This window comes from Aspergillus tubingensis (genome assembly GCF_013340325.1).
Source record: "Aspergillus tubingensis WU-2223L DNA, scaffold_6, whole genome shotgun sequence".
NCBI lineage: Eukaryota > Fungi > Ascomycota > Eurotiomycetes > Eurotiales > Aspergillaceae > Aspergillus > Aspergillus tubingensis.
The window spans coordinates 1,537,355-1,563,389 of record NW_023336280.1 but is presented as its reverse complement, the minus strand read 5'-3'; the positions used below and the strand labels follow the sequence as shown (position 1 = coordinate 1,563,389).

Sequence of the window (26,035 nt, the reverse complement as noted above, 5' to 3'; positions counted from 1 at the left end):
TAGTTGGCTCGATCGGCCGGGCCGATCTGCAGCCAGACTTTGGGAGTCTCAAGAATGGGAAAGGTCCCTAGTGCTACATAGCACAGTGTTCGATCATAGGCCTACATGATGATTACGACGTTGATGGGTTGCGGAGAAATCATATGAAAATGAAAGTCAATAGTGCAATGCAAGATTCGGTCATGTCGGCATGGAAGCTGTCTTGGCGATAATTTGTTGCTGCCTACGAAGTTTGGCGAAGTCCTCCTTTGGAAGCTGATTTCCACCCAGATGAGAGATTTGGTTCCTGAGAAAATACGAACTCATTCTGTACTGGAACCATACGAAGAGTTTTATTGGTAAACATGGTAAAGTAGAGCCCTACACACAATTGAGTAGTAGGAGAGAAATATTGATCATCATTGTAATCTTCAACAAGCGCGAGCCAGCAAGGGATCCCCATTGAATCCCGCGGCGGGCGGGGCAAAACACACTAAGCTGAACTAGTCAATCACCTTCAAAGGTCAGTCAGCCTTAATGGCGTCAACCGTTTGGGTGGATTTCCGCGGTTGTCATTGAAAGACCACTTCTTCCTCCTCTTCTTGCTCCTCTGCCGCGGGGTGTCGTCGCAGCCTTATTTTTATTGTCATTTTATAATTTAAGTAGCTCTTATATACTATCTCTCAAGCGACTTCTCATCTTCCTTTCCCTCTTCTCCTCCTCTCCAACCTCATCCCTTCCGTTCCGTGTCCGCCAGAATGGCGCATTTTCTGCGGGGAAAGCAGGCCGGCATTCAAAAGGACTTCTCCGAGAACTTGTCGCCGGACTTGTTCGCCCTCGATGATGTATATCACTAAGCAACGCCCCCGACATCTGCCTTATTTGATCCTGTCTCACGCATTGTATGCTAATCTCCTGCTGTTGCTGTTCATAGTTCGCTCGGTGCGGTATAAACTCCCAGATCAGTGCGATCGCGTACGATCCCGTCCAGTCGCTCCTCGCCGTCGGAACAAGCGACACACAATTCGGCCATGGTCAGATCTACGTCTTCGGTCAACGACGAGTAGCGGTGGTGTTCTCGCTACCGCGGAAGGCGTCTGCCAAGTTCATTCAGTTCTGCGCCGATAAGCTCGTCAGTGTCGACTCGAAAAGTGAAATCAGTATCTTCTCCTTGGAAACTAGACAGACGCTTGTCTCGTATGCTCCGCCGAGTCATGCGAGCGCTCTACTGACCGACCCGAGTCTCGATTATGCTTTTATTGGATTACAGAACGGTATGGGGTATATTGAATTGGATTGTGATGTTTCTCGTGCTGACGAGGTATCCTTGATTAGGTGATATCATTGCCTACGATCTGGATCGTGAAACTTTGACGCCGTTCCGTGTGCCCAACTTGTGGGCTCAGCGCAATGCCCGTGTTCGCCTTTGTCCTGTTCTCAGTCTCTCCTTCTCGCCTAGGGATATTGGGAAGATCTTGGTGGGATACCCGGAAGGTGCTGTGACGTTTTCCTTCAAGCAGAATGTTGCTCAAAAGTATTTCGAATATGAGGTCCCACCCGGTGCTCTGGGAGGAAATGGTGATGTTCCTGCGTCGGAAATGCGCCGGCCTCGACTGACTAGGGCCCTCTGGCACCCGAACGGTATTTTCGTGTTGACGGTGCATGACGATAATAGCTTGGTTTTCTGGGACTCGAAGGACGGCCGCAAAATTATGGCGAGATCTATCAATACCCCCAACGTTGACCAGCCGGGAGTAAGCGCCGAACGACCCCAGTCGGCTACCGGGCTCAAGGACCCAATCACCAACATCGCATGGTGTGTGAAAGACAACGGAGATGACAGTGGACTATTGATCGCTGGCGGTCGACCGAAAGCTGAAGCCAACAAAGGGCTGACTTTCATCGACCTGGGACCAACCCCTAATTACCAGACTTCCTCGTGGGCAATGATCGCAAAGTACTTTGAGACCCCGAAACGCACCGCAATCCTACCTACTCCCCCCGGTGCGGAGGTGGTCGACTTCTGCCCCATCCCTCGTAGTACTCCATACTATGGCGGCGCCCATGACCCCATCGCATTGCTCGCCCTCTTATCCTCAGGAGAAGTCATCACGATGAGCTTCCCTAGTGGTCATCCCATCACTCCGACAAACATGCTCCATCCTTACCTTAGTTTCGTGCATCCCTTCGTGAACAAGGTCACCCTGACGTCAGTCGATCGTTCTGCCTGGCTGGGTTTGAAGGAGAAAAGATCACAGGGACCTAAGTTTTTGCTCGGAGGGGCGGAGGTAAGGAAGCCGTTAAAGCGCTTCGAAGATCGTAATGTTCTTACGACGGCTCATGCCGATGGCACTATTCGCATCTGGGATGCTGGTGTTGATGACGAGATCGAAAACGGGGACGTCGTTCAAGTGGACCTGGCCCGAGCTGTTGGCCGTGTCGGAAACGTAGAGGTGACCGAGATGTCTTTTGGAGGCTCAACGGGTGAGCTCTCAGTCGGCTTGCGCACCGGCGAGCTTGTCGTCTTCCGATGGGGAAACAACCAGAGCTTTGGTCGTGAAGAGGCTCCAGGTGTCAACGAAGGGCCTGGAAAATTGACCAAGATCACTCACAGAGTCGACCCTGGACTGAAGACGGGTATCCTTCCACTGACACTCCTGAACATGCAGCAAGGCCCAGTAACTGCCTTGAAGCATAGTCAAGTGGGCTTTGTCGCTGTTGGATTCGAAGGAGGTAGTCTAGCAATCCTGGATTTGCGCGGGCCCGCAATCATCCACACAGCTCACTTTTCTGAGCTGTTCAAGGTGAACAAGCGAGGCAGTATCTTCAATAAGCGCAGCTCTGAGAGCCCGGCTCCTGAATGGCCCACCAGCATTGAGTTTGGTGTGCTGACTCTTGAGGGTGAAGGTGAGAATACTAGTCTATGTGATGTAGATGGTGCTGACGTCTCGCAGACTATTCCAGTATTTGCTGCTTCGTGGGTACTAACAGAGGCAACCTGGCCACATTCAAGATTCTGCCAGGGGAGGGTGGGCGCTACTGTGCTCAATTTGTCGGCACAAGCTTGCTGGATGACAAGGTTATCAACATCATCCCCGTCAACGCAGACGACGGCGGACTTGCATTGGCCACCCCCAATTCTGTCGGAGGTTTGAGAAACGGTGTCCGCGTTCATGGTGTCGTCGTCGCGGTGACTGTTTCTGGGTGCAGAATCTTCAAGCCAGCAACTTCCAAGGGTGCTCATAGGTCCTGGGATGACTACCTTTGCGATTCCGCCGCGGTTGTCAAGACCGAGGCTCGCGGATACAGTCTGGTTGGACTTTTCGGAGACGGATACACGCGAGCGTTCTCGATCCCTGGTCTGAAAGAGATTGGCGCCAGCCCAATCAACCAGATCGCTGATATGAGACGCCTCTCGGATGCCACGATCTCCTCCAACGGCACTGTCATGGTCTGGACCAGTCCTTCTGAAGTGGGCTTATTCAGTGTTTGGGGAGGAGGACACGCACTGTAGGCAACACCTATCATCTTATTTCAGGGCTGTGGATACTAACAGTCTATATAGACGCCAGTCCGAAGACCAGCTCTACAACCCGCAAGCCGTCATGCCCCCACGACCCACGATCACCAACATCCAGTGGATCTCAGGAACTCAATATGTTTCCCCAGCCGATATGGACATTCTCAGTACGTATACTCCCCTAACTAGCCTACAATTAGCGACTGACCCATAACAGTCGGCGGTCCCGACCGGCCACCATCCAAGCGCATGCAGGAGCAGATGCGCCTAGACGAAGAGGAGCGCCGCAAAGCATTCCGGGAAGGCAGAACCCCGACGAACAAATCGTCGAGCAGCCAGGAAGGATACTTGTCGTACATGTCGCGCCAAGTGCAGGAACGCACCGAACGGCTCAACTTTGCCGGCGATAGCATGGATCGGCTGGAAGAGAGCAGCAGCAACTGGGCTCGCGACGTGAACAAGTTTGTCAGTAACCAGAAGAAGAAGGCAGTTCTTGGCGGTAAGTATCCCTCCTCTTTCTCAAAGACTAAGCTAACGGATTTATAGCACTCGGCTCGAAGTTCGGCTTCTAGATGCATACTACAGTGACACGGAGAAGAAAAAGAAGCGTTCAGCAGTAACGACTGAGTACATTAGACCCATTATTCCTACCATACCATACCATACCATACCCATGCTTTTGTTGGCGTTTTTGAGTGATATTTCTGTGTTCAATAAAGTGATTCAGGATTCGATCGAGCTTCTTTGGGATATTCAATCCCTTAAAGTAATGTAGCGGCCTTGTGTTTGTGCAGAGAGCAGATATTTTATCTTATCCACACAGTAAAAACATTTCTTGAATCCAATACACCGCAACTAAACACAACTGGGCTGAGCTTACCCAGCAATCATCATGAATAGTAAATGTTAGGTTGATTCTACTTAGAACTTACCTCTTTCCCCAATAACTAATCAAGAATACATCCACACTCATCACCAACTCTCTATTCCCATAGACAGCCATAGTAACACTCCCCACAACATACAATCGATCTCCACCAAAAGAAGACAAGAAAGAGAGAAAGAAAGAAAGAAAGAAAGAAACCTTACGCAAGCGCAAGGACCCCTCTCCCTCCCCCTTACCATAGCAAGTAAAAGAAAGCAACTACCTATAGGTACTAACTGCTATGTAGGAAGGATACTACTTCACTTTCCTTGCTTCAATCCTTTTCTCACCTACTTTTCGGGTGACTAGATATACTCTGTCTTCACCGCAGACTTTTTAACCTAACATCTTTCAAGTGGAAGAATAAATTCAAAGGATATTTGGGTTGCCTTTCAGACGAATGATATCAAGGATCATTATGCTGATCGCTATAGTACCAAGTACTAATCAACTAACTATTGTAAAGCTCAATAACACTTCCTTTTCTGCATTGTTGTCGTCAGGAGAGTGAATTGGGCCAGATTCGAACAATAAAGAGTTGTTAAGTGGTGAAGTTACACAGCAGAAAAGCGGGAATTAATATTACTCGATATAGGACAAGTTTTGTATGATGTATGTATGTATGTATTGTAGATCAATGCCATAATGCAGGCTACTTGGTTGTTTGGATTTTACCCTGTTGGGAATTTTGCTTTCGGCCTTGCGTTGGTTCTCCCCAATGTAGTAATGTACACTGTTAGGGATGCATGCAGTTGCCATGGTAGTTTTGATTCTTCAGATTGCCCTTGCATTTGATGCGGTGAGGAATGTGGAGGGGTAAGATAGTAGTGAAGAAGGAAAGGTGAAAATCAAGTATGTGCATTTTTTCGAATTATGTTGGTTTGGCTGGTCGGGTCTATGTCATAAAGCTAAATACTTGCAGGGATATGATAGATGATATGTTGTCATGAAACACGTTGCAACCCAATCGTAAAATCATTCGACAGATAGGAATAAAGAAATGTAGTATAACTTCGAGGCTCTTCAGTTGCTTTAGTGCACCATCAGCTCGGGCTGTTGTTGATGGGCCGCGGGATTGTTGTTGCTGGCGCCTCCGGCGGATTCATCCTTCTGCTCGGAATCATCGCCCATCTCGACGTCCTCATCGCCATCGTCGCCCTCTTCCTCGTCGAGCTCCTCCTCATCTTCGTCGCTCTCATCTTCGATGTCCTCGGACTCGGCGTCCGAGATGTCTTCCTCCTCTTCCTCCTTGGCGGCAGGGCCCTCGGTACCCTCCATCTCTTGGTCTTCGGTCTTGGGCTCCAGATCGTTGAGCTCCTTGAAGAGGGCTGCTTCCAGCTCTGCTTCCTCTGCACCGTAGGCAGCACTGTCATCGCCCTCCTGGTCGGCTTCGGGCTGGTCCGGCGGGTATTCAGCGGGGGCAGATTCCTCAGAGTCCCTAGGCGGTAGCTGTTAGTATCGTATGGCAAAGAAATATAAACAGGGCACTCACCACTTGATGGCAAAGCGGGTTACTCTGGGCTTCTCAGCAAGGATGTTCCGACGAATGCGCTCGATGATGGGCCGAGCCGGCGGCTGCTCCATGAGCTCCTCAGAATCGTATTCATTATTTACGTAGTAGCCAACACGGACGAATTCTCTGCCGTCGTAGCTGCAAGTGAGAAGAATCACGGTGACTCCCAGAATTTCGGAAGTAGGGATGCGCTTGAGGTCTGGGGGGTCGGCCTCGAAGATGAATTTGTTGACACCGACGGGGATCGGTCCCACCAGCAGGGAGTCGAGTTCCTGGTCATATTCGGAGCTAGAGAAGAAGGTTATTAGCAGGTAAATTGGATTTTATCTCGGTCTAGGTCCAACTTACGATGTCGCCGAACCGACATAGGTGAGCTTCCACTCCAGATCTGGAAACTCATTAGCGACGGCCAATTCACAGGAGCGGGGTTCACAGCGTACCTTTCTGCAGCTGTTCAAGACATTCAAACGTGATCTCGAATTGATAGGGGTCGAGGAAAGAGGCAGGGTTATTGACGATTTTCACGCCAAGAAGAGAAACGACCGACATAGCGATGGAGGGGCGGTAGTGGAGCGAGCTGCTTGATGGAGTAATATGGAGGGATAGAGGGGGAGGCAAAGGATGGTGTGGTAAACCAGAGGTGTTAGATGTGGAGAAGTATGATGAAGGGAAGAGTGAGGCAAGAAGGTTGTGGAGGTATATAAGAGGTATGAAAAGGGAGGAGGGAAGAGAGAAGAGAAGAGAGAAGAGCAGACGATCTCTTCCTGGTAACTGAATGGGGATGCAGCGGCCAGCAGTAATTAAACATGCGGCAGGAAGATCGACGACGCGCCGCGTGTTTCTGCGCCCAAGTTCGCGCCCACCGCCTAAGTCACGTGGACGAGCACCGGTCGGGCAAAGCAAAGAAAGAAAGAAAGAAGCTCTCGAAGCGGATGAACTCCATCTTTGTCGTCAGTGTCGCTGATCCACCAGCGGCCTCTCGTGTCTGTCGCCCGCTCCTATCTCCAAACGCAGATTCTGTCTCTCCCCTGAACCTTCCCCTCTCTCCTCGTTCATCCCCAACATCTTACCGCCTGTCGTGGGTCCTTCCCCTCTCTCATGAGTGAATGACCGATTCATCATCGCTCATTCTGCTGTCTCCCCCCATTCAAGACCTCAATCAGCTAATCAAACTCAATCAGGTTCCTCCGTTGCTCCCCCCTCCCTCAACTACCAACACCCCTCCCCCCTTAACATATATCTCATAATACCCTTGTCGCATTCAATCACACACCTTGGTCATGGCTGAAGATGATGCTGAAAAGGCCTTTTTCCAGGCTCAGGCTATGAATGCGGACTCTGGAGACTATAAGACCGTGGAAGAGCAGGATGCAGATAGTTCAGATTCAGATGACTATGATCCTTCCAAATCACTGCCAGATCAGTATTCTGTTTCCTTGACAGATTCCAACCAACCGGACAATGTTCCTGATCATGATGCTACTCCTTCCAATTCCAATCCCCCCGAACAAACTACTACTACCACTACCACTACCATCTCTACTTCCCTGCCTGCCCCCCCTGAATCAGACCCTAGTCAGCCAGCTGGCAATGCCTTCCCTTCTGAGACACCTTCACGAGCTGAGTCCCAGACACCAGCATCGGGCCTCGCCACTGGGGCCTCGGTTCCGCCCAAGACCAGGACAATTGGGGGCTTTGTGGTCGAGGATGAGGATGAGGATGAGGCGGGTGAGGCAGATTATGAGCCACCAGCTGTACTAGGTGTCGAAGACATGAATACTATACCTTCGCAACCCATTTCAGGAAATGCAAATGAAGCTACTTCTACCCCTGATGTATCATTGGATGAAGCTGCGCAAGTGTCTGCCAGCACGAAGACTGCCCCTAATAGTTCTTTCCCTGCTGCTTCTAAAAATGATGTGTCGGTGGCTTCGGGCCAGGAACTGTACAGCGCAAGTGTTGCCCCGTCGGAACAGGCGCAGGATGGGACCACCGTGACCCCCGAATCGCCCTCGACCGCCAGGGGCCGCTTGCCTCACGACCGGGTTGGCATCCTGGAAGATCGCATCCAAGAAGACCCCCGTGGTGACATTCCCGCTTGGCTGGAACTGATTAACGAACACAGGAGTCGCAATAGAATTGATAACGCACGCGATGTATATGAGCGCTTTCTAAAGGTTTTCCCATTTTCTGTAAGTGATCTCTTTTGTATACCTTGGGAGACGACCAAATCGACTAACGGTTTAAGGCTGAGCAATGGGTGGCTTACGCGACAATGGAGTCCGAGCTGAATGAACTCTTCCGCCTGGAGCAAATTTTCAACCGGACTCTGCTGACGATTGCGGACGTGCAACTCTGGACGGTATACCTTGACTACGTTCGTCGCCGGAATCCCCTCACCACCGACACAAACGGACAAGCAAGACGAATCATTTCATCGGCCTATGAGTTGGCTCTGCAGCACATCGGTATCGACAAGGATTCGGGGTCCATCTGGTCCGACTACGTCCAGTTCATCCGCTCCGGCCCAGGAAACGTCGGGGGTTCTGGATGGCAGGATCAACAGAAAATGGACCTACTCCGGAAAGCCTACCAACGGGCCATTGGGGTACCCACCCAGGCTGTCAATACTCTCTGGAAAGAGTATGATCAGTTCGAGATGGGCCTGAACAAGCTGACAGTAAGATTCTAACAAAGCGCCCTGTGGAACATCCGCTCTAACAATGATCTCTCTTTCGTACAGGGCCGTAAGTTCCTACAGGAGCAGTCTCCGGCGTACATGACCGCCCGCAGCTCCTTCACTGAATTGCAGAACATCACCAGGGACCTCAACCGGACAACGCTGCCGAGGTTACCTCCAGTTCCGGGTTCGGACGGTGATATCGAGTTCCTGCAGCAGGTCGAGATCTGGAAGCGCTGGATCAGTTGGGAGAAGGGCGACCCGCTTGTCTTGAAGGAGGAGGACATGAGTGTTTTCCGGACGCGTGTAGTTTATGTCTATAAGCAAGCACTCATGGCCCTTAGGTTCCTTCCCGAGCTGTGGTTTGAAGCTGCTGAGTTCTGCTTCCACAACGACATGGAGACCGAAGGGAACGAGTTTTTGAAGCACGGCATCGACGGCAACCCAGAAAGCTGCTTGCTTGCATTTAAGCGTGCGGACTGGCTGGAAATCAACTCTGATTCCGAGCAGGATCCCGTCAAGCGCGGCGCCAAAGTCAGAGAACCCTACGACCGACTCCTCGATTCGCTTTACGATCTGATCGCCAAAGCCCGGACTCGCGAGCAGCAAGATGTTGCTCATCTCGAAGAGACCTTCGCAAAGATGAATCCCGAGAAGCAACCAACAAAGAATGAGGACGATGAGGACGATCAGAGTGAGGCGAAGGCGAGGGAGTCCGTCAAGAACGCACAGATCGACGCGGTCCGCCAAGCACATGCCATACAGATTGGTATCCTTTCCAAGACCATATCCTTTGCCTGGATTGCTCTGATGCGCGCCATGCGCCGCATCCAGGGTAAGGGCAAGCCTGGGGAGATGCCGGGCTCGAGACAGATCTTTGCAGATGCGCGCAAGCGGGGTCGCATCACCAGTGATGTCTACATTGCCAGTGCTCTCATTGAGTACCATTGCTACAAGGACCCTGCCGCAACGAAGATCTTCGAGCGTGGTGCGAAGCTGTTCCCTGAAGATGAAAACTTTGCGCTGGAATACCTGAAGCATCTTATTGACATAAACGACGTTATCAGTACGTATACGCTCATGGCTAATAGTCTATGGATACGATGCTAACTGACTCCAGATGCACGGGCTGTTTTCGAGATGACGGTTAGGAAGCTAGCTTCTAATCCCGAGAACGTCCAGAAGACGAAGCCTATCTTTGCCTTCCTCCACGAATATGAGTCGCGGTACGGTGACCTTGTGCAAGTGATCAATCTCGAAAACCGCATGCGCGAGCTGTTCCCGGAGGACCCCACGCTGGAGCAATTCGCACACCGATACGCGACCCCTGGCTTCGATCCCACTGCTGTGCGACCCATTATTTCTCCCTCTCAGACACGTCCCAAAATGGCATACCCGGCCGAGCAAGCCATTTCCCGTCATGCCACGCCTACTGCGCGGTACCAGGACGCGTCTGCGACAGACTCGCCTAAACGCCAGCTGGATGACTTCGATGACGACATGGCTCGGCCGCGCAAATTCGTGCGTGCCGAGTCTCCCCTCAAGACGACGCAGCGACGCCAGCTGGACCAGAAGCGCACGCAGCAGACCATGGGTGGGCCGTCCGGGGGCCAGTTCCGGTCACAAGGATCACCGGCACCTCTGCCGCGCGACATCGTTTATCTTCTCAGCATTATACCTTCTGCCTCAGCATACAACGCGGGGAAGTTCTCTCCGGAAAGGATGGTCGATCTGATTCGGAGGATCGATATGCCCAGTTCGATCTCCCAGATTCCGCTTCCACGGGGACTGGGAGCCGGGCAGACGCCACAGTCATTTCCAGGTAAGTACACCTAAACTACATGCCTAGTTTGGCCGGTGACTGATTCACAGCAGGCATCTACCGTTCATGATCTGTCAATGATATAGACCCTCCCTCATGCAGCTCTTTAAGCGCAAATAGTCATGTTAACCTGGCGCTGTATCTGTTATTCTTTGTTTTTTTCTCCGTCGGTTTCGGCCGCCGGTACCACCACGGCGTGGTACTGGAGTGTATAGTTGTTGGATGTCGCTTTGCATTTGATGAACCGGCGTTTTACCTTGGGTTACAATCACGGATGAGTTTGGGCAGCTGGGCCTCGAGTGAACCATCATTATTCGAGTTTGGGAGGGATTTGTACAGGTTTAGTGCCGTCCTAGCATGGCATGAGTTGCAGTCGACAGTTCCTTTGACGTATAATCCCAGCAGGATGAATGCAGCATTATATTGTCCACCAAACGTTGCTCTTCTTCAAGTAATTCCTCCGAAGTACTCTGTGCAAGGTAATTAACTACTGGATTATATAATTAATCCAAGATTATGAATTATACAAACTAAATAAGAATATATGATTAATCTTATATTATATCTTACTTGTCTTTTTAGTAGCATAAAAGATCGGTACTCGGTTTCAAGCAGAACAATAGCTAGTTTTCATACATATAATTAACCTTATTATGTCTCCCACATCACCCCTAACAGTATCACTATCTATAATAATCTATATATATTATAGAATAATATAAAAGACTTTCTTATACTAAAACCTCTTTTGCTTTTGCGGGTAACCCATGGGCAGTTCCTCTATACAGAAACCCGCCCCAAACCCGCGTTTGGCGAGGTTTAGCAATATGATACCAAGCCACGTGAGGGCAAGGAAGGGAAGGCTTACTCAAGAATTGGTAGCTCTTCCTCGTCCACCTATTTGAGGCTGAACGCGGCTTCTTCAGACTTTTCAGTCATGGACATAATGAAGGGTGACTCTACGGAGTCAGCAAATGATATGAGTCCCAGGATTGCCCGATAATGTGTCTGAAGCAAATAGTGCGATCCCTTAGAGAGGCGGGCTTTACTTGCTAGCGGGGGAGGCCCGCACAGGACTTCCCTCTCCCTCGTTGGTCTACAGGGTGTGACCATGGCTACAGTAGCCTCGACATAAGTGTCAGTGTGCCCTCAAACGTGCCCCAACGCCTTCTCTCCAGCTGAGGTGATTTAAGACTCTAGAGATTTTGTTTGCATGCTGATCATCTACGTCGAGCACGATTTCCGCACTACCATAGCTACAGTACCTTCGGCCCCAGGGATGCAGACGGCCCAGTCTACCTTGATATGAGTAGCCCTCCCTTTCGTCGTTGGGAGGGTCAAGTAGCCATCGATCCGGCCAATCTCATGGCCACTGACCAAAGCCAACTTGGGGCTTCACCACGTTCCACCACTACCACAGCGCTGTCAGATCACCTAGGCTTGGAAACTTGGAGGGCGGACTTCATTGGATGGTGACAGCTTTGCTGGCATTCCCCTTAGCGTAATGCATCATGAAGGTCTAGATCACGCCGGCCTACCATATGCATTTTATCAGCGCTCCTGGCGGGTTGAGGTTGTCCAAGTGGATTTGGCCAGTCACGTCCATACAACTCAGTCCACACAGTTAATAAAGAACAATCCTTGTCAGTTCTTCGGAGCTCCGGCGGGACTAGGAGATAAGTATACTCGATTACTACAATCACCAAGTCAGTCCTTATTTGTCATACTATCTTATCAAGTATTGTTTTCAGAAGCTATTCTAAATATTATCTCTGGCTTGCTTCAATTGAGAAGCGTCTTTTTCAGGTCTCTCCTTTCTCGGGGTTTCTAGGGTCTAAACCAATGTTCTTACATGAGCTGATTGGTACAACATGGCGGCCTCTGTTTGGACTCCTAACAGTTAGTGGAACGGACCCTACTTTGAAGCAGCGCGCAAACATCGTTAGTGTTACCGGTGGACCTATGAATTCTGCAAGCCCACTAAGATCGCAAGATATTCCTAATTTGTCTCCTAGAGAGCTCTACCAAGACTACCACCACTGTGTTACCAATACTATTTCCAGGGCTAGCTCCAGAGGCACCAGTAAGGGTACTACTCAGGAGGTACCCCGCCGGGCTTCGAAATGGAAGCAAATCCCTGCTATTTTATATTACGAACAGATAAATTTATATCTCTTCGCCCTATAGGATAGGTCGAACTGCTAGTCCCTTTAAGCAATCAGCACCACAAGCACAAGCCAACATAGGCAGTCACATTTGATAACCAACCCCTCATTCCGGCATCGCCGAGGCTGTAACGGTAGCATTGTCATAATAATGCAGTGACCAATTGTTTCTGATGTAGCTTTGGTAACCGAATTTAGTAATTTAAGTATTTTATGCGCAGGGACCTATGATCCTCCCTGCCATAAACCAGAACTCCCACGCTACTGACAGAAGCATGATATAAAATCTGCACACAGACCTACGAAGTTAGCATTAGATATAGCCTACTTTCTCTTCTCCTCATTTTTACTCTGATCCTTATAATGCTCTTCCCACTGCTACTCATCACCATGCTTCTAAACCCGTTCCGACCATGCGAGGGCTCTCCAACCTTCCAAGAGGAATACCGGAATAGTAGTTACATCCCGGTAGTGATTGACACCGAGTGGGGTGGCCAAGTTGTGGCACCAGATACTCCCTACGTGGCTGCAGCCGGTCCCAACTCCTTATACTTCATCGATACCCGATTTGACCCCGAAACAGCCCAGCATATTAAGCTACAAATTGAGAGGGCCTCTGTACCGCAACCAAACGAGTACATCGCCATTGACGAGATTGAAGCCACGGCAAAAGTAAAGAACAGGGTTACCGGCGAAACAACTTTCGTGTTTGACCCCCTCTATGCTCGGGTGCTGTTCGCCAGCGGCATAAACAGGCACAATCCAGACATCAAACTACCAGAGCATGAGCCAGCCGGCGAATGGTTGGTGACCTACAATGTGGATGAACTCCTGGAGAAAGAGAGAAAGAAAGAGAGTTTGGAATCATGAAATGATCAAAAAGGTAGATATCTAAGTAGGTAAATGAGAGCATTTTATGTATAGGCTCTCACATAGTAGTACGAAACGTATTCTGTCAACCCGTGATTGGATGAAGAGTATGTAGATTTCTGGGAAGGATGGTGAGATTTTTATGAAGAGTCCAGGATAGACACAGTCATAGTGATACTATTATAGATTTTTCCCTTTTAATTCTCTGGATTTATCTAATATATCCTTCGAAGGAAAGAGGGCGTCAATGTCGAGGCCGATGACCAGGTAGGTTTTGTTCGGGCAGAGGCCGCGGAGGGAGAGCTGAGGCAGCGATGGCGCATCTAATCACAGATGGACATCTTTCAGCATCATGCCATTCTTCATCTCTCTTATTGAGTACCAGTGACTTCACCCGCTTTCTCATAGGTTGATGCTTGAGTTCCGACCAGCAGTAAAAGTCAGTGATGAGGGCCCGCCCAAGCTCAGCATTCCAAAGGATATTTAGTTATATTATATTTAACTTTGATGTTATTTTTTCTTGAATTGTACAATATAAGATATTTACTTATGAATAATTGAATAATATGATCTTAACTATTACTATATCCAGAAAAAGACTAGATTTCACTCACGTAGTTCAGACATTCTGATTGGCCCGATCTCCGACGCAGTCTATCCCCCATAAAGTTAGTGCAAGTCCCTCACCGCTCCGCGCGGACTTCTTTTTCTGCCGCGAAATTTAGAAGAAAATCGAAGCGCATCAGATCTTCATCCAGTTTCCACCCCAAATCATGTCGTCCTCCAGCTCCTCAGAGCCCGTTATGGACGATTCCCACGAATCCTCCGACTCGGAGGTCGAGCAGACCGATCTGCAATCCCGCGCCCCCAAGAGAAGACGTCTCTCGGAGTCTTCCACCGACTCCTACGTTGCCCCGGCGCCGCTCCCCACTCTCTCCCGTATCAAGAAGAAGGGCGCAGATGAAGAGAAGAAGCCCGCCACATCGGATAAAGACGAGCCCGTTTTGATCAAAGATGCGCTGGAGATTGGTCTCAACGAAGCGCAGAACTCCTTCGCCTCTCTAAAAGTGGCACCGTGGTTGATCGGTTCTCTAACCACCATGGCCGTTCGCAAACCAACCGCTATTCAGAAAGCTTGTATCCCCGAGATCCTGAGCGGCCGGGACTGCATTGGTGGAAGCCGGACTGGTTCCGGTAAGACCATAGCCTTCTCAGTCCCCATGCTGCAGAAATGGGCGGAGGATCCATTCGGTATTTTCGGCCTTGTCCTCACTCCAACTCGGTTAGCCAAACCTCCACCCCCACCCCCAATCACCCATCAATCACCATTGCTAACCCTACATACCTTAGTGAACTCGCCCTCCAAATCTACGAACAAATCAAAGCCATCTCCGCCCCCCAAAGCATGAAACCTCTCCTCATCACCGGCGGCACCGACATGCGCCCCCAAGCCCTCGCGCTCGCGCAACGCCCACACGTCGTGATCGCCACGCCCGGCCGTCTCGCCGACCACATCAACACCTCCGGCTCAGACACCATCCGCGGCCTGAAGCGCGTCCGCATGGTCGTTCTCGACGAAGCCGACCGACTCCTCTCCCCAGGACACGGCAGCATGCTCCCCGACGTCGAAACCTGCCTATCGGCCCTCCCACCCTCCAGCGAGCGCCAAACCCTCCTCTTCACAGCAACCCTAACCCCCGAAGTACGCGCTCTGAAATCCATGCCCCGCCCGGCCTCCAAACCGCCCATCTTCGTGACGGAAATCTCCACCGAAAACAACGCCTCCATCCCCCCCACCCTCAAACAAACCTACCTCAAAGTCCCCATGACCCACCGCGAAGCCTTCCTTCACGTCCTCCTCTCCACGGAAGCCAACGCTTCCAAACCAGCCATTATCTTCTGCAACCACACCAAGACTGCGGACTTGCTGGAGCGTATGCTCCGCAGACTGTCTCACCGGGTTACTTCTCTGCATAGTCTGCTGCCGCAGTCGGAGCGGAATGCGAACTTGGCGAGGTTTCGAGCGTCCGCGGCGAGGTTGCTCGTCGCGACGGATGTGGCGTCTCGTGGTTTGGATATTCCGTCTGTGGAGTTGGTGGTCAATTTCGATGTGCCGAGGAATCCGGATGATTATGTGCATCGGGTGGGTAGAACGGCGCGTGCAGGGAGGAAGGGTGAGTCGGTGACGTTGGTGGGGCAGAGGGATGTGAGTCTTGTGTTGGCGATTGAGGAGAGGGTTGGTAGGCAGATGGAGGAGTGGAGTGAGGAGGGGGTTAGTGTTGAGGGTAGGGTTGTTAGGACGGGTGTGTTGAAGGAGGTTGGGGAGGCCAAGAGAGAGGCGAATGGCGAGATTGAGGAGGGGAGAGATGTTTTGGGGAGGAAGAGGAATAAGTTGAAGAAGGTGCGGTAGTTGTGTCTGTTTTCACCTGACTACCATGTATATAATGTCGTTTATTTAGCAATGGCATGTAGAATTGATTTGCATTTCATTGTTGGTATCATATCATTGACTTTCCTCGAGAAACCATTGCTGGTGCAGAGTACAGTCACGTATGTAACGTCTGTCTATCTATGTGTATGTCTTTCACCGGCGCATACATGCACCACCCCATACTAATACACGCTTCTCCAAAATAAATGACATGAGTAAACAAAACTCCACTCCAAATCCAATTTTGTCCAACGAATCCCAACTCCGACTCCAATACCATCTATAAGCCAAATTTCAATGCAAAATTCAAAACACCTACACTCACGCGACCCCAGTTCCAGCACCCTCCCCCGTCCCCATCAACTTCAACAACCCATCCACGGCATCTCCCTTTTGCGATAACCGGCGTTGTCTTTCCTGCGGCTCCTCGTCTTCTCCCATGTCCATATCCTTGCCAATTTCTGTACTTCTGCACCTCGACACCGTCGCCGGAGGACTACTCAACTGCATTGGGGAGCCGAGGGTGTTTGTTCTCCGGTGGGTATGATTGTGGTGAGTTGTTGATTTCTGGGTGGGTGTTCTCATGGGATCGTCGTCATTATCGTCATCTTCTGCTCTTTGGGTGGGTGTTTGTGTATCTTGTTCTTGTTCCTTCTGTGTTGCGATCGTTCCGGTGGATAGGGGTGGGGAGGAGAGGCCGGACGCGTTCTGGGTCTCGGTTTCGTGCAGCGGGAGGTGTGTGGTAGGTTGGTAAGGGCGCGGGGTGGTCTGGTTTTGGTTCTGGGAGGACGAGGATGTGGAAGAAGTCGGCGTAGTGATGTTAATTCGCTGTTCTTGGGGAAGAGATAGACGAGGGTATTTGCGACTGTGAGCTTCAAGGTCGGAGAGACGGCGGTCGAGTTGGGGGTCTTGGATGTGACGCATGGCAGTTTGGAGGCGCGTGCGGAGGAGGGTTGCTTTCTGGAGAATGTTTAGTACTCTTTGTCAGTGGGAATGGAGGTGCGAGGTACGTACCTCTTGGATGAAGCGCTTGCGCGTTGCTGGATCTTCGGGGATGAGGGGTGTGGTTGTTGTCGGTGTTGTTGTTTGGTCGGAGTGGGTATCTTCTTGTGGCTGGTGTTGTTGTGATTCTAGAAGCTGTGTTGGTGTCTCTGGCGTCGCGTGTGGCTGAATTGGCTTATTGTTAGAGTCAATGGGCAATTTGACGCATTTTTGGTAGGGTGTGTGGAATCATGGTGGTACATACCTGAGAGTCCTGCTGAACGTCATGCTGCACGTTCGGAGATGCTTCTGGCCGCGACTGGGGCTGCGCGCTGGCATGGCTGATCTGGGGTTCGCTGGTGCTGTCCACCTGGTCGATAGAACGTTTCTGGCCCGCAAAGAGAGGCGAAGGAAGGAGCTTCTTAGGAGAGGAGGAGGTCTCAAGGAGAGAGCGTTGTTGTTTGAGGGGCGAGACAGAAGCGTGCCGATGGTGGGCGGGTGACAGGCACGCGTTGGCGTGCTTCTCCCCGAGCACTCGCCGACCGTCTTTGACGGGGCTGGGGTGTGATGCGGACATGGTAGAGTGCATTGGAGGGTGTGATATGCTCCGTAGAAAAGGAGCTTCAAAGAAGAAGGGTGGTGTCGTGGTGTAGGTAAAGTAAAAGAGTGTGTTGGGGGGGGGAAGTTTAGGGTGAGAGGGTCTAGTAGTAAAGTAGTACTAGTAAGTAGTAGTAGTACTAAATCACGATGCCCACACACGCGCACACACGTCTTCCGGAGTGGAGGATCACGAGCTGGTGCAATTGGGTCCGAAAGGTTAAGAGGGAGGAAGCAAGGGAGAAAGGCAAAGTCACGGTCTGGGTCAGAAGACTCAATGGCAGCGAGTTGGGGAGAAAGATGGGGGTGGAAAGACAGAGGCGCGTGGTCATCCGCGTCGAGGGTTCGGTGGTTCCCCTTTGCGGTGAAACTAAGCAACGTCCAGCCTCATAGCGTGTCTTTCTTCTTCCCTTCCACGCGTCGGCCGCTTTTCAACATCCACTTTTATTTACGGCGTTGTGGTTTCTCCGTGGAAGAGGAAATAGTAACACTCTACACTGGATGATTGCCGGTCGGTAGTTTCATAATTGGGGAACTGGTGTTTAATCTGTCTACACGTGCAATCCAGGTGTTTCTGTCATTCTCGGGTTCCACTTCATCGCGATCTAGCAAAGATGCAAGCAGATAGCAGCATCCACATTCCTGAAGCTGTGCAAATGACTGGCTACTGCGCTGGACTCCATCTTTGGCTCTCTTTCTCTCTTCAGCAATAGCAGCGGGCTTTATTATGACCCATCGGTAGAATGCTTGTTGTCGGCCTCAGGTTTCAACTAACATGCTGAGGGATAATTGTTGCTTTAGCCTTGTACGACATGTCTGCTTCTTTTCTACTTATCAAGTCCCACAGGTAAATTATAAGCGATAATTGGCAGAGCCATATTTTAGAGTCAGAGAGCTCCAGCCTTTGACATGAATATCAGTAAACCTCGTGGCCAGGGACCATGCTGGCGTTGGTCTAATCAAAGCTATGACGCGCACGCGAGGGAAGCAAATGTTTGTGTTGCCAAAAATTAATATTTTATATAGTCGAAGATAGTTGTATCTTAAGCGCAGTAGCCAATTGGTTGTCAAATGATCAGTAATACTGCGAAAAGATGTCGCGCATTGTTAGGAATACATCATTGCCCCGGCGGAGACATATTTGGCAGCCGTCACGATCGAAACTGGGTATGACAGCACGACTGAACTCTGCCCAGATCCAGTCAACAGCATTCATTATAGAAGCTAGACTAAAATCTGTCTTGTCCTGCACAATATCTTTATACGATCTCTAGAACCCCGTGTTCGTCTTCAAGCACAACTTAAGTCAAATGTATTGATTACCGTATTTGGTTAGTGGCATGTATTTGCGGGGTAGCATATCTAGATAAGGCTAGCCTTTTACCATTCTGGGACGGGTATAACTAGAGTGGGACAGAAATGCAGTACACGACAGTCGTTGATTGGTTGGTAATATGCACCCTCGATTCAGCACATGTGAATGGGTTCAATCTATCAGTGATACAAATTATACTGATGGTGGTGGTGCAACTGTAGCGTTCCATTATCTTATCCTATTTAGATGGAACATAATTAGCAGCCAGGTGTAAGATCATCATAGAATATTGCAATTCAGTAAGACAACGGGAGCGGGTTCTAACTTTCAACGTCCGGTTTCCATAATTCTCCTATTCATGAAGGCCAGATTTACATAAAAGTTTCGATAGTCCCAGGAAGCATGGAAGACTCTTCTTGGTAGCAGAAATATTTAGGCGATATTTCATGCAACAGCTCATAAATACAGTTGGCGTGGCTACTAAGAAGCGCTCCTAGCGCTTCTCCAACATTTCATGTCTCTTTGTACAGATGTAATATTTAGTATTATACATCTTCAATGAGAACTTCAATTGTATGCAGTAAGCTAAGCGCTGCTTTAAGATAGAAGATGTCCCAACATGCTATACCTTTTAGGATCTTGAGATACTTCCCACTCCTAACCATATTATCAAGAGGTTACCGTTCATCATCATAGAAGGTTAGTGGAAGTATCAAACATATACTTACTAATTTGAACCCGTGAAATTTTCAGAGATTGTGGTTGTATTGAAACTAACTAGCGATGGTTTTATATCCTTAAAGCTTTCAATAAAACTCACTAGTATATATAGCACACTATAATTAGCGGACGTGACTTCAATACAAGCCTGGTTTCCTTTTGTTCTAGCCAAATTTTTATAGCATAAAGATCATGAGTTGAATCAAGGGGTTTTCCTATATGAACAGTATATGTAGCAATATCTCGTGTGTGCACATCGTGTAAGTAACAATATGAAGGGATCATTGTATCTAACTACGCGTTAAGTTCAAGATCTCTATCTGCTGGGTGGTGCTCCCAAGGGAAAGGATGCCCTGGCTACTAATGTAGAGCTTCCCTAAGCTAGCTGCTGGCCACTGAAAATACAATAACAGCGTATTATCCTTTTTAAATATGTGGTGCCTGGCAGATTAGCTTATCGTCCCGATGCGGGAATCCCCAGCTTTCCCCGCATTTTGGCTCTCGGAGACTCGGTCTTTGCCATCGAGTCCTCATGCGTCGTACAAATTACTCCAATCTTTTTATATCCTCTTGGGTCATCCTTTCGGGGTTCTGATAGTGGCTCGGACGGTGCAAATTCGTTCGCTGCTCCGACCGTGTCGATCGTTACCCTGTCATGGAGTGATTGCATCATCAGGTGCTTACTGTTCAGCTGTTTACGCATCCCCCGACCTTACACCTCCACCTCCGCTCCTCTTCCACCTCCATCCATCACTGCTGCTTGATGGATAGCTCCCCCCCATCCTATCCATCATCACCTATCTTTTGTTTGACATTCTTATTCATTACCCGTCGGTTGACTGCGCCGACTCAACCGCAATGCGCCCATCCCTTGCGGTGCTGACAGCCGCCCTTCAGGCGACCGTCGGCATTGCATCCACCTTGACGCCGCCCGTTCTCCCTCTGATCGTGCGGAATCCCTATCTGAGCACCTGGTTTGGAAATGCCAGAGATGAACCCTGGACCAAATGGCCCATGTTCTACACTGGCGAGGAGGTGGGCCTCTCTCTGATGGCTCATGTCCCTAGCACAGGCACCGTGTATCCATTGTTGGGCAAGCCTCACGAATCCCTGCCTGGGTAGGCACTCGCACAGCATCATCACCATCCACGACCGTCCCAACTAATAAATGCTGCTAGGTCACAAATTGATTTCCCGACATACCTTGGAGCCAACTACGACGCATCTACCACCAATCTGACCTACCGCATTGATCCCTCCACCTCTGCTTCCCATCCCCTGGAGATCACCATCTCCTTCTTGTCTCCCATTACTCCTACATCGACTCTGCGGCAGTCGATTCCTGCATCATATGTCACAGTCCATGTCCACGGTGAAGTAAGCGTGAATATTTATATGGACATCAATGGAGGCTGGGTGAGCGGTGACACCCGAAGTCATATCTCTTGGCAGTATGACGCGTTCGATGCGAAAGACAATAAACCGGCTTTGCGGAGATGGCGATACCAGAGACAGTCTGAGCTGCTGTTTTCGGAAATCCGCGATCGCGCCGAATGGGGCACTCTTCACTTCACCGCGCCCGCTGTATGTAAACTTGTCGGTAGTGTCACTGTACTCGTTGCTGACCCGAGCATCTAGGATGTCCACTTTCAGTCTGGCGAGGCGTCCGCCGTAAGGAAAACATTCTTGACTCAGGGAGTCCTGGATAACGTCAATGATGAGGTCTTCCGTGCCATTGGAGACCGAGAGCCGGTCTTTGCATTCTCCAAGTCATTCGTCCTAAACCGGAAGGCTGGACCGACCAGCGCCAGCGTAACCTTTAGCATTGCCCTGATCCATGACCCTGTTGTCCAATATGCCTCTGCACGTGGTTTGACTCTGATGCGACCTCTGTGGGAGTCATGGTTCCCTAGCGTCGACGCGCTCCTGAATTTCCACTACCACGATTTCTCCCAGGCGAGTGCGCTGGCCTCCAACTACTCGGAACAGTTAGCCAAGGATGCCTATCAGTCGGGCGCACACGACTATGTTGACATTGTCGCACTCTCTGCTCGACAGGTCATGGGGGCAACTACCTTCTCTGGAACGCCTGAAAATCCGATCTTGTTTCTGAAAGAGATCTCATCCAACGGAAACTTCCAGACGATTGATGTCATCTTCCCTGCATTCCCGTTTTTCTTGTACACTAACCCGCGGTGGCTGGCCTACCTTTTGGAGCCGTTGATCGAGCACATGTTGAGTGGACAATATCCAAACACGTACGCCATGCATGACTTGGGAACTCACTTCCCGAATGCCACTGGACATCCCGATGGAAACGACGAGTATATGCCAGTGGAGGAGTGCGGTAACATCCTCATCATGGGTTTGGCCATTGTGAACTCGCTGCGTTATTCGGAAGATTCTGCTGCGTCATCCATTTGGTCAACACAAGGCGAGAGCCCTCTACCTTCGGACGATCATCCTGGATGCTTTCCTCTTGTGAATCTCCAGGCACATGGAGGTGTTGATAAGCAGGATGGAAGATGGGGTGGTGGTATACAAGGCCAACGTGAGGCGGAGAGGTGGCTCCAGCGCAGCTACCGTCTCTGGAAACAGTGGACTGGCTACTTGGTGGAGTTCTCGCTGGAGCCCGAGAATCAGCGTAGGTGTCCCCTGAGAGGACTTCATGGCAATTGCTGACTCTCAGATAGTTTCAACGGACGATTTCGCCGGCTGGCTTGCGCTTCAAACGAACTTGGCGCTCAAAGGTATCGTCGGTATCAATGCCATGAGCAAGCTAGCTGAGGTGGTTGGCAATGATGAAGACGCTTCATACTACAAGGTGAGTCTGTGCAGTCAGATCTGCAATGCGCATCTCTCACCATCCGTCGCAGGATATCGCAGATAGGTACATTGCCAAGTGGGAGGAGTTGGGCATGTCTCGAGACCAGACACACGCGAAGCTCGCTTACGACTGGTACGGATCGTGGACCACCATCTACAATCTATACGCCGATGCACTGTTGTGCTTCCATCTGGAGGGCACCGATATCTCTCCACACGCCACGTCTGGCTCCAAACAGAGACCCCTCCATCCCCACCCTCCTCACCCGCACAAGACGGGCTTCGTGCCCCGGCACATCTACCAGAGACAGTCGATTTGGTACCACAATGTGCGTCAGAAGTATGGCCTCCCTCTCGACAGCCGGCACTTGTATACCAAGACCGACTGGGAGTTCTTCTCCATGGCTGTTGCCAGCGAGAACGTTCGCAGCGAGGTTCTCGAATCCGTCGCGAAATGGGTCAACGAAACGGTCACCGACCTTCCGTTCACCGATCTCCACAACACGGAAGGCAAGGGCGAGTTCCCTGGGCCGAACTTCTACGCTCGACCGGTAATCGGCGGCCACTTCGCGTTCCTGGCCCTTCAGCGCGCCTGTGGGGGCCGGGCGATGGATGGGCTAGCCTATCTAGACGAGGGGAACCACGTATTCTCGACCAGCACGCTGGCGGACTGGAAAAAGGCCGCAGCTAAGGCTGCCGAACAGTTCCAGGCATCGTCTGAGCCGGAAGAGTCTGCTGACAATGGGTTTGGCTATGGATCTGAGAGTCTGGAACTCTGAGCATGAACAACTATATATAGCAATCTTTTTGTCTGATCTGCAGCAACATCTTGGAGTAGTTTTGTCTTCTTAAGAACACCTGTCCAAAGGAATATCTACTGCTGGTTACGTTTGTTGAAGAGAAATCGAAAACAGTGTTCCGCATCCCATACATAACACAGCACTATATATATGTATATATATACTAGTAAGATTGTCGAGACTCGCACTTCATCACACTCGTAGCAGTAAGTACTACTATACTCATTAGTCTGACTATCTATGATTCTGATATTCCAACATGGACAAAGGGGTAACTTAAGGAATCATTGAATTACAATAATCCATCGCAAGCAACCCAGATCCGTATACTAGTACTTGAGTACTTCATTGTAATCATGGCTACAAAGTCACGGAATCTACAAATTCCGACGAAAAATAATTAAATTCATTTGGAATAGACTGGTATATGCGCAACTGTTATTACTAGGCCTAGGCAGCGACTACAGGTAGCACTTTCATTATCAAGGCAGTAAGTAATGCGTCAGTTGAATGAATGGGCTCAGCTGAGCAACAACTTACTATATGTGTCGATATTATTACATTTACACAAGCTCAGCTGCTCAGCTGCTCGTTCTCTGTTGCGAAGGTAGTATCCTAACCATGATCGACAAAGGCTGAGCTGTGGATTGTCTGCCTACTTGAGTTATCCATTTTCTAACTGTATGAAACGAGATGTGAATGTGTTAATTGTAGGATTCGAGAGTAGTTGCAGGCAGAGGACATTCAAGGTTCTCGAGTCATGGGCATCCACAGACACTCTATAGAATAAAGAAGGCGACCACTAGCTAGCATAGAGTTCTGTCATATCATAAGATATTGCCTTGTCGTGTGGTTCGACACGGTAGCATGCACATCATAATTGTGGTGGTGGTGTTGTGTGTAGCTGAATCGTACTGTAGAGGCTGTCAAGTTACAGTGCGGCCAACAGTCTGAGCTGGAACTGTCACATGGGCAACCAGCCAAAGGGGGCCCGTGACCATGAATTCACCAGAGGAGGTTGACTTTGAGACCAATATGTGGCACAATAGTAGCCATGGACATGACTCGACAGCGAGTCCTGTGTGTGATTCTTTTTACCTCCCCTCCAATCCAAATCTACCAAATGCCGTGGAGGATTATTCTGTTTGGGACAATCATGCTAAATACTTCAATTGTAGCAAAGAGCCGTAGCTGGGACAAATTAGAGACCGGCCCACTGGGACATGATCTGCAGATCTACAATGATCTCCGCTGCAGATATACGGTACGTGCGCCATGGTCGAGCCAGCCACGGACCAGGAAAGTGTCGAACTGCCCAAGTAGGAAGGGGTCAGGAACGACTCTCCGCGGCGTCAAGGCTGATATTGAGTTTCTGGTTTGTGTCACAGTTGCATGGATGATGTACGGATGTATGTAAATGGGTTAGTCTGCATGAGAGAGAGGGTGTGTGCGCGTGGTCCGGCCACCCGGTTGGGTGGTGAGGTGGGTGGTCTAAGTAGGATGGAGGGGGGATCCGAGCCAGTCCAGTCACTCCGGCCGAAGAGAACGGCTGGTGGATGGCTAGGTTTCAGGTCATCCTGCACATTCCAATCAGAATAGTACATTAGAGTACCTCATCACGTCGTAGTGAAGCGTTGCAGAGCCATACAGTACCTACTATCGCGGGTTAGGCTGGGGGTGCAGAAGCTTGGACGTGGCTTATTGTGATGGTTCAGCCAGCAATCCCCATTCTGGGTTTGAATGCTCTATTTCAGGATTATGGAGACATCTAGGGTTTCGCGAATCTGTAGTTGAAGAGCAGCCGAAAGATTCGGGAGGGTTCGCGAGAACTTCCGTGGTACAGTGCGGAGGGGACGTGGAGAGAAAGAGAACAGCCCCTGGAACAATATATTAGCTAATAATTAACGAGAGCCCAAGGAGCCCGAGAGTGCGACCAATAGTGGATTGGTGCCCAAGGGAAATCAATAAAATGACGTCGATGAGAATGGACCACTTTGATAAGCAGCTGCGCGAGGACCGTCTCGCACACCTTCCTCCTGCCATGCTCCCCAGACAGCCACCGCCGTTGGACCAGAACGGAAAGATGGTCGTGTCGCGCGCACGAGTCTCTGTGGGGTTGGTTCGCTGCTGAAAATCGCTTGCCCAGATAGGCCTGCTTCTGCACGACTCCATAGGCCAAGGCCAGGAATGGGCCTTCAACGCCAACGCAATGCAATGCAATGCAACTCAAAATGGCGATATTGGTGGGCAGATTGATGAAATTGGGGGGTCTTCAGCCAATCGCAAGCCCTGAGTCTCTCCATTTATTGGGGGTGGTTTGGCAGAGAAAGGGAAAAAGTCGGGACGCAAGGGGCGGACAATGCAGCACTAGCAGAGCTGGGATTGCCCGATTGGGATCCGCCCCCTACAGAACACTCTCCACTCGCCCTCCAGCGAAAGGGAACCATAGCTGATAACTGTTGGCCGTGTCTTGCATGGATGCTGATGAAACAGGAATAGAACGAAGCACGGGAGGGCTGCGCAGCAGCTGAGACATGAATGGACCTTGTTCAGCGACATTCAGTGTTGATCCTGCTTCTTAATGCTCCGTGAACTTTTCTTGGGAGTTAATCAGGTTCTGGCCAATTATTCCAGTGGCTTCCCCGAGAAAGGTCGAGAAAAGAGGGAAGAAAGAAGAATCACGTCCCGAACGGTCGCACAGAAGACATTGTACTGGGATGGGTGCACCTGCAGCAGGTTGTTGACTGTTCTGTTGACCTTTCAGGAGGGCATGTAGAACAAAGCCCAATAAACACCAATCTACGCCGACCCAACCCACCATTTATTCAAGCCCTCACTTACTTGATCGAGACCTGTACATACTGGCGCATTGCGACTGTTGAAGGCGCTGT

At 50.3% G+C, this 26,035-nt stretch overlaps 8 protein-coding genes across 8 annotated transcripts; 6 read left to right on the top strand and 2 right to left on the bottom strand.

The window, feature by feature from the left end:
- Positions 1 to 737: 737 nt before the first annotated feature.
- Positions 738 to 4,071, top strand: AtWU_04289 (putative SNARE-dependent exocytosis protein (Sro7); the record flags this gene model as incomplete). Its single annotated transcript, XM_035499400.1, has 7 exons — positions 738 to 824; positions 914 to 1,253; positions 1,315 to 2,886; positions 2,934 to 3,489; positions 3,545 to 3,666; positions 3,717 to 3,998; positions 4,046 to 4,071. 7 exons carry the CDS (start codon positions 738 to 740, stop codon positions 4,069 to 4,071), a joined length of 2,985 nt encoding a protein of 994 aa, XP_035355293.1.
- Positions 4,072 to 5,456: 1,385 nt separating this feature from the next.
- asf1 (nucleosome assembly factor ASF1) lies at positions 5,457 to 6,486 on the bottom strand (the record flags this gene model as incomplete). The annotated part of the gene is made up of 4 exons (XM_035499399.1): positions 5,457 to 5,862; positions 5,917 to 6,225; positions 6,286 to 6,325; positions 6,378 to 6,486. The coding sequence occupies 4 exons, from the start codon at positions 6,484 to 6,486 to the stop codon at positions 5,457 to 5,459; spliced, it is 864 nt and encodes a 287-aa protein (XP_035355292.1).
- Positions 6,487 to 7,217: 731 nt separating this feature from the next.
- Positions 7,218 to 10,509, top strand: rna14 (cleavage polyadenylation factor subunit RNA14; the record flags this gene model as incomplete). The annotated part of the gene is made up of 5 exons (XM_035499398.1): positions 7,218 to 8,129; positions 8,186 to 8,617; positions 8,681 to 9,683; positions 9,738 to 10,439; positions 10,493 to 10,509. 5 exons carry the CDS (start codon positions 7,218 to 7,220, stop codon positions 10,507 to 10,509), a joined length of 3,066 nt encoding a protein of 1,021 aa, XP_035355291.1.
- Positions 10,510 to 12,994: 2,485 nt separating this feature from the next.
- AtWU_04286 (ankyrin repeat-containing protein) lies at positions 12,995 to 13,474 on the top strand (the record flags this gene model as incomplete). Its single annotated transcript, XM_035499397.1, has 1 exon — positions 12,995 to 13,474. One exon carries the CDS (start codon positions 12,995 to 12,997, stop codon positions 13,472 to 13,474), a length of 480 nt encoding a protein of 159 aa, XP_035355290.1.
- A 773-nt stretch (positions 13,475 to 14,247) lies between these two features.
- dbp8 (ATP-dependent RNA helicase DBP8) lies at positions 14,248 to 15,884 on the top strand (the record flags this gene model as incomplete). Its single annotated transcript, XM_035499396.1, has 2 exons — positions 14,248 to 14,756; positions 14,825 to 15,884. The coding sequence occupies 2 exons, from the start codon at positions 14,248 to 14,250 to the stop codon at positions 15,882 to 15,884; spliced, it is 1,569 nt and encodes a 522-aa protein (XP_035355289.1).
- Positions 15,885 to 16,226: 342 nt separating this feature from the next.
- AtWU_04284 (uncharacterized protein) lies at positions 16,227 to 17,475 on the bottom strand (the record flags this gene model as incomplete). The annotated part of the gene is made up of 3 exons (XM_035499395.1): positions 16,227 to 16,865; positions 16,920 to 17,072; positions 17,152 to 17,475. The coding sequence occupies 3 exons, from the start codon at positions 17,473 to 17,475 to the stop codon at positions 16,227 to 16,229; spliced, it is 1,116 nt and encodes a 371-aa protein (XP_035355288.1).
- A 2,901-nt stretch (positions 17,476 to 20,376) lies between these two features.
- Positions 20,377 to 23,123, top strand: AtWU_04283 (putative glutaminase; the record flags this gene model as incomplete). The annotated part of the gene is made up of 5 exons (XM_035499394.1): positions 20,377 to 20,636; positions 20,697 to 21,102; positions 21,157 to 22,162; positions 22,212 to 22,342; positions 22,395 to 23,123. 5 exons carry the CDS (start codon positions 20,377 to 20,379, stop codon positions 23,121 to 23,123), a joined length of 2,532 nt encoding a protein of 843 aa, XP_035355287.1.
- A 2,005-nt stretch (positions 23,124 to 25,128) lies between these two features.
- AtWU_04282 (eukaryotic translation initiation factor 3 subunit EifCa) lies at positions 25,129 to 25,437 on the top strand (the record flags this gene model as incomplete). The annotated part of the gene is made up of 2 exons (XM_035499393.1): positions 25,129 to 25,254; positions 25,291 to 25,437. 2 exons carry the CDS (start codon positions 25,129 to 25,131, stop codon positions 25,435 to 25,437), a joined length of 273 nt encoding a protein of 90 aa, XP_035355286.1.
- Between the last annotated feature and the right edge of the window lie 598 nt (positions 25,438 to 26,035).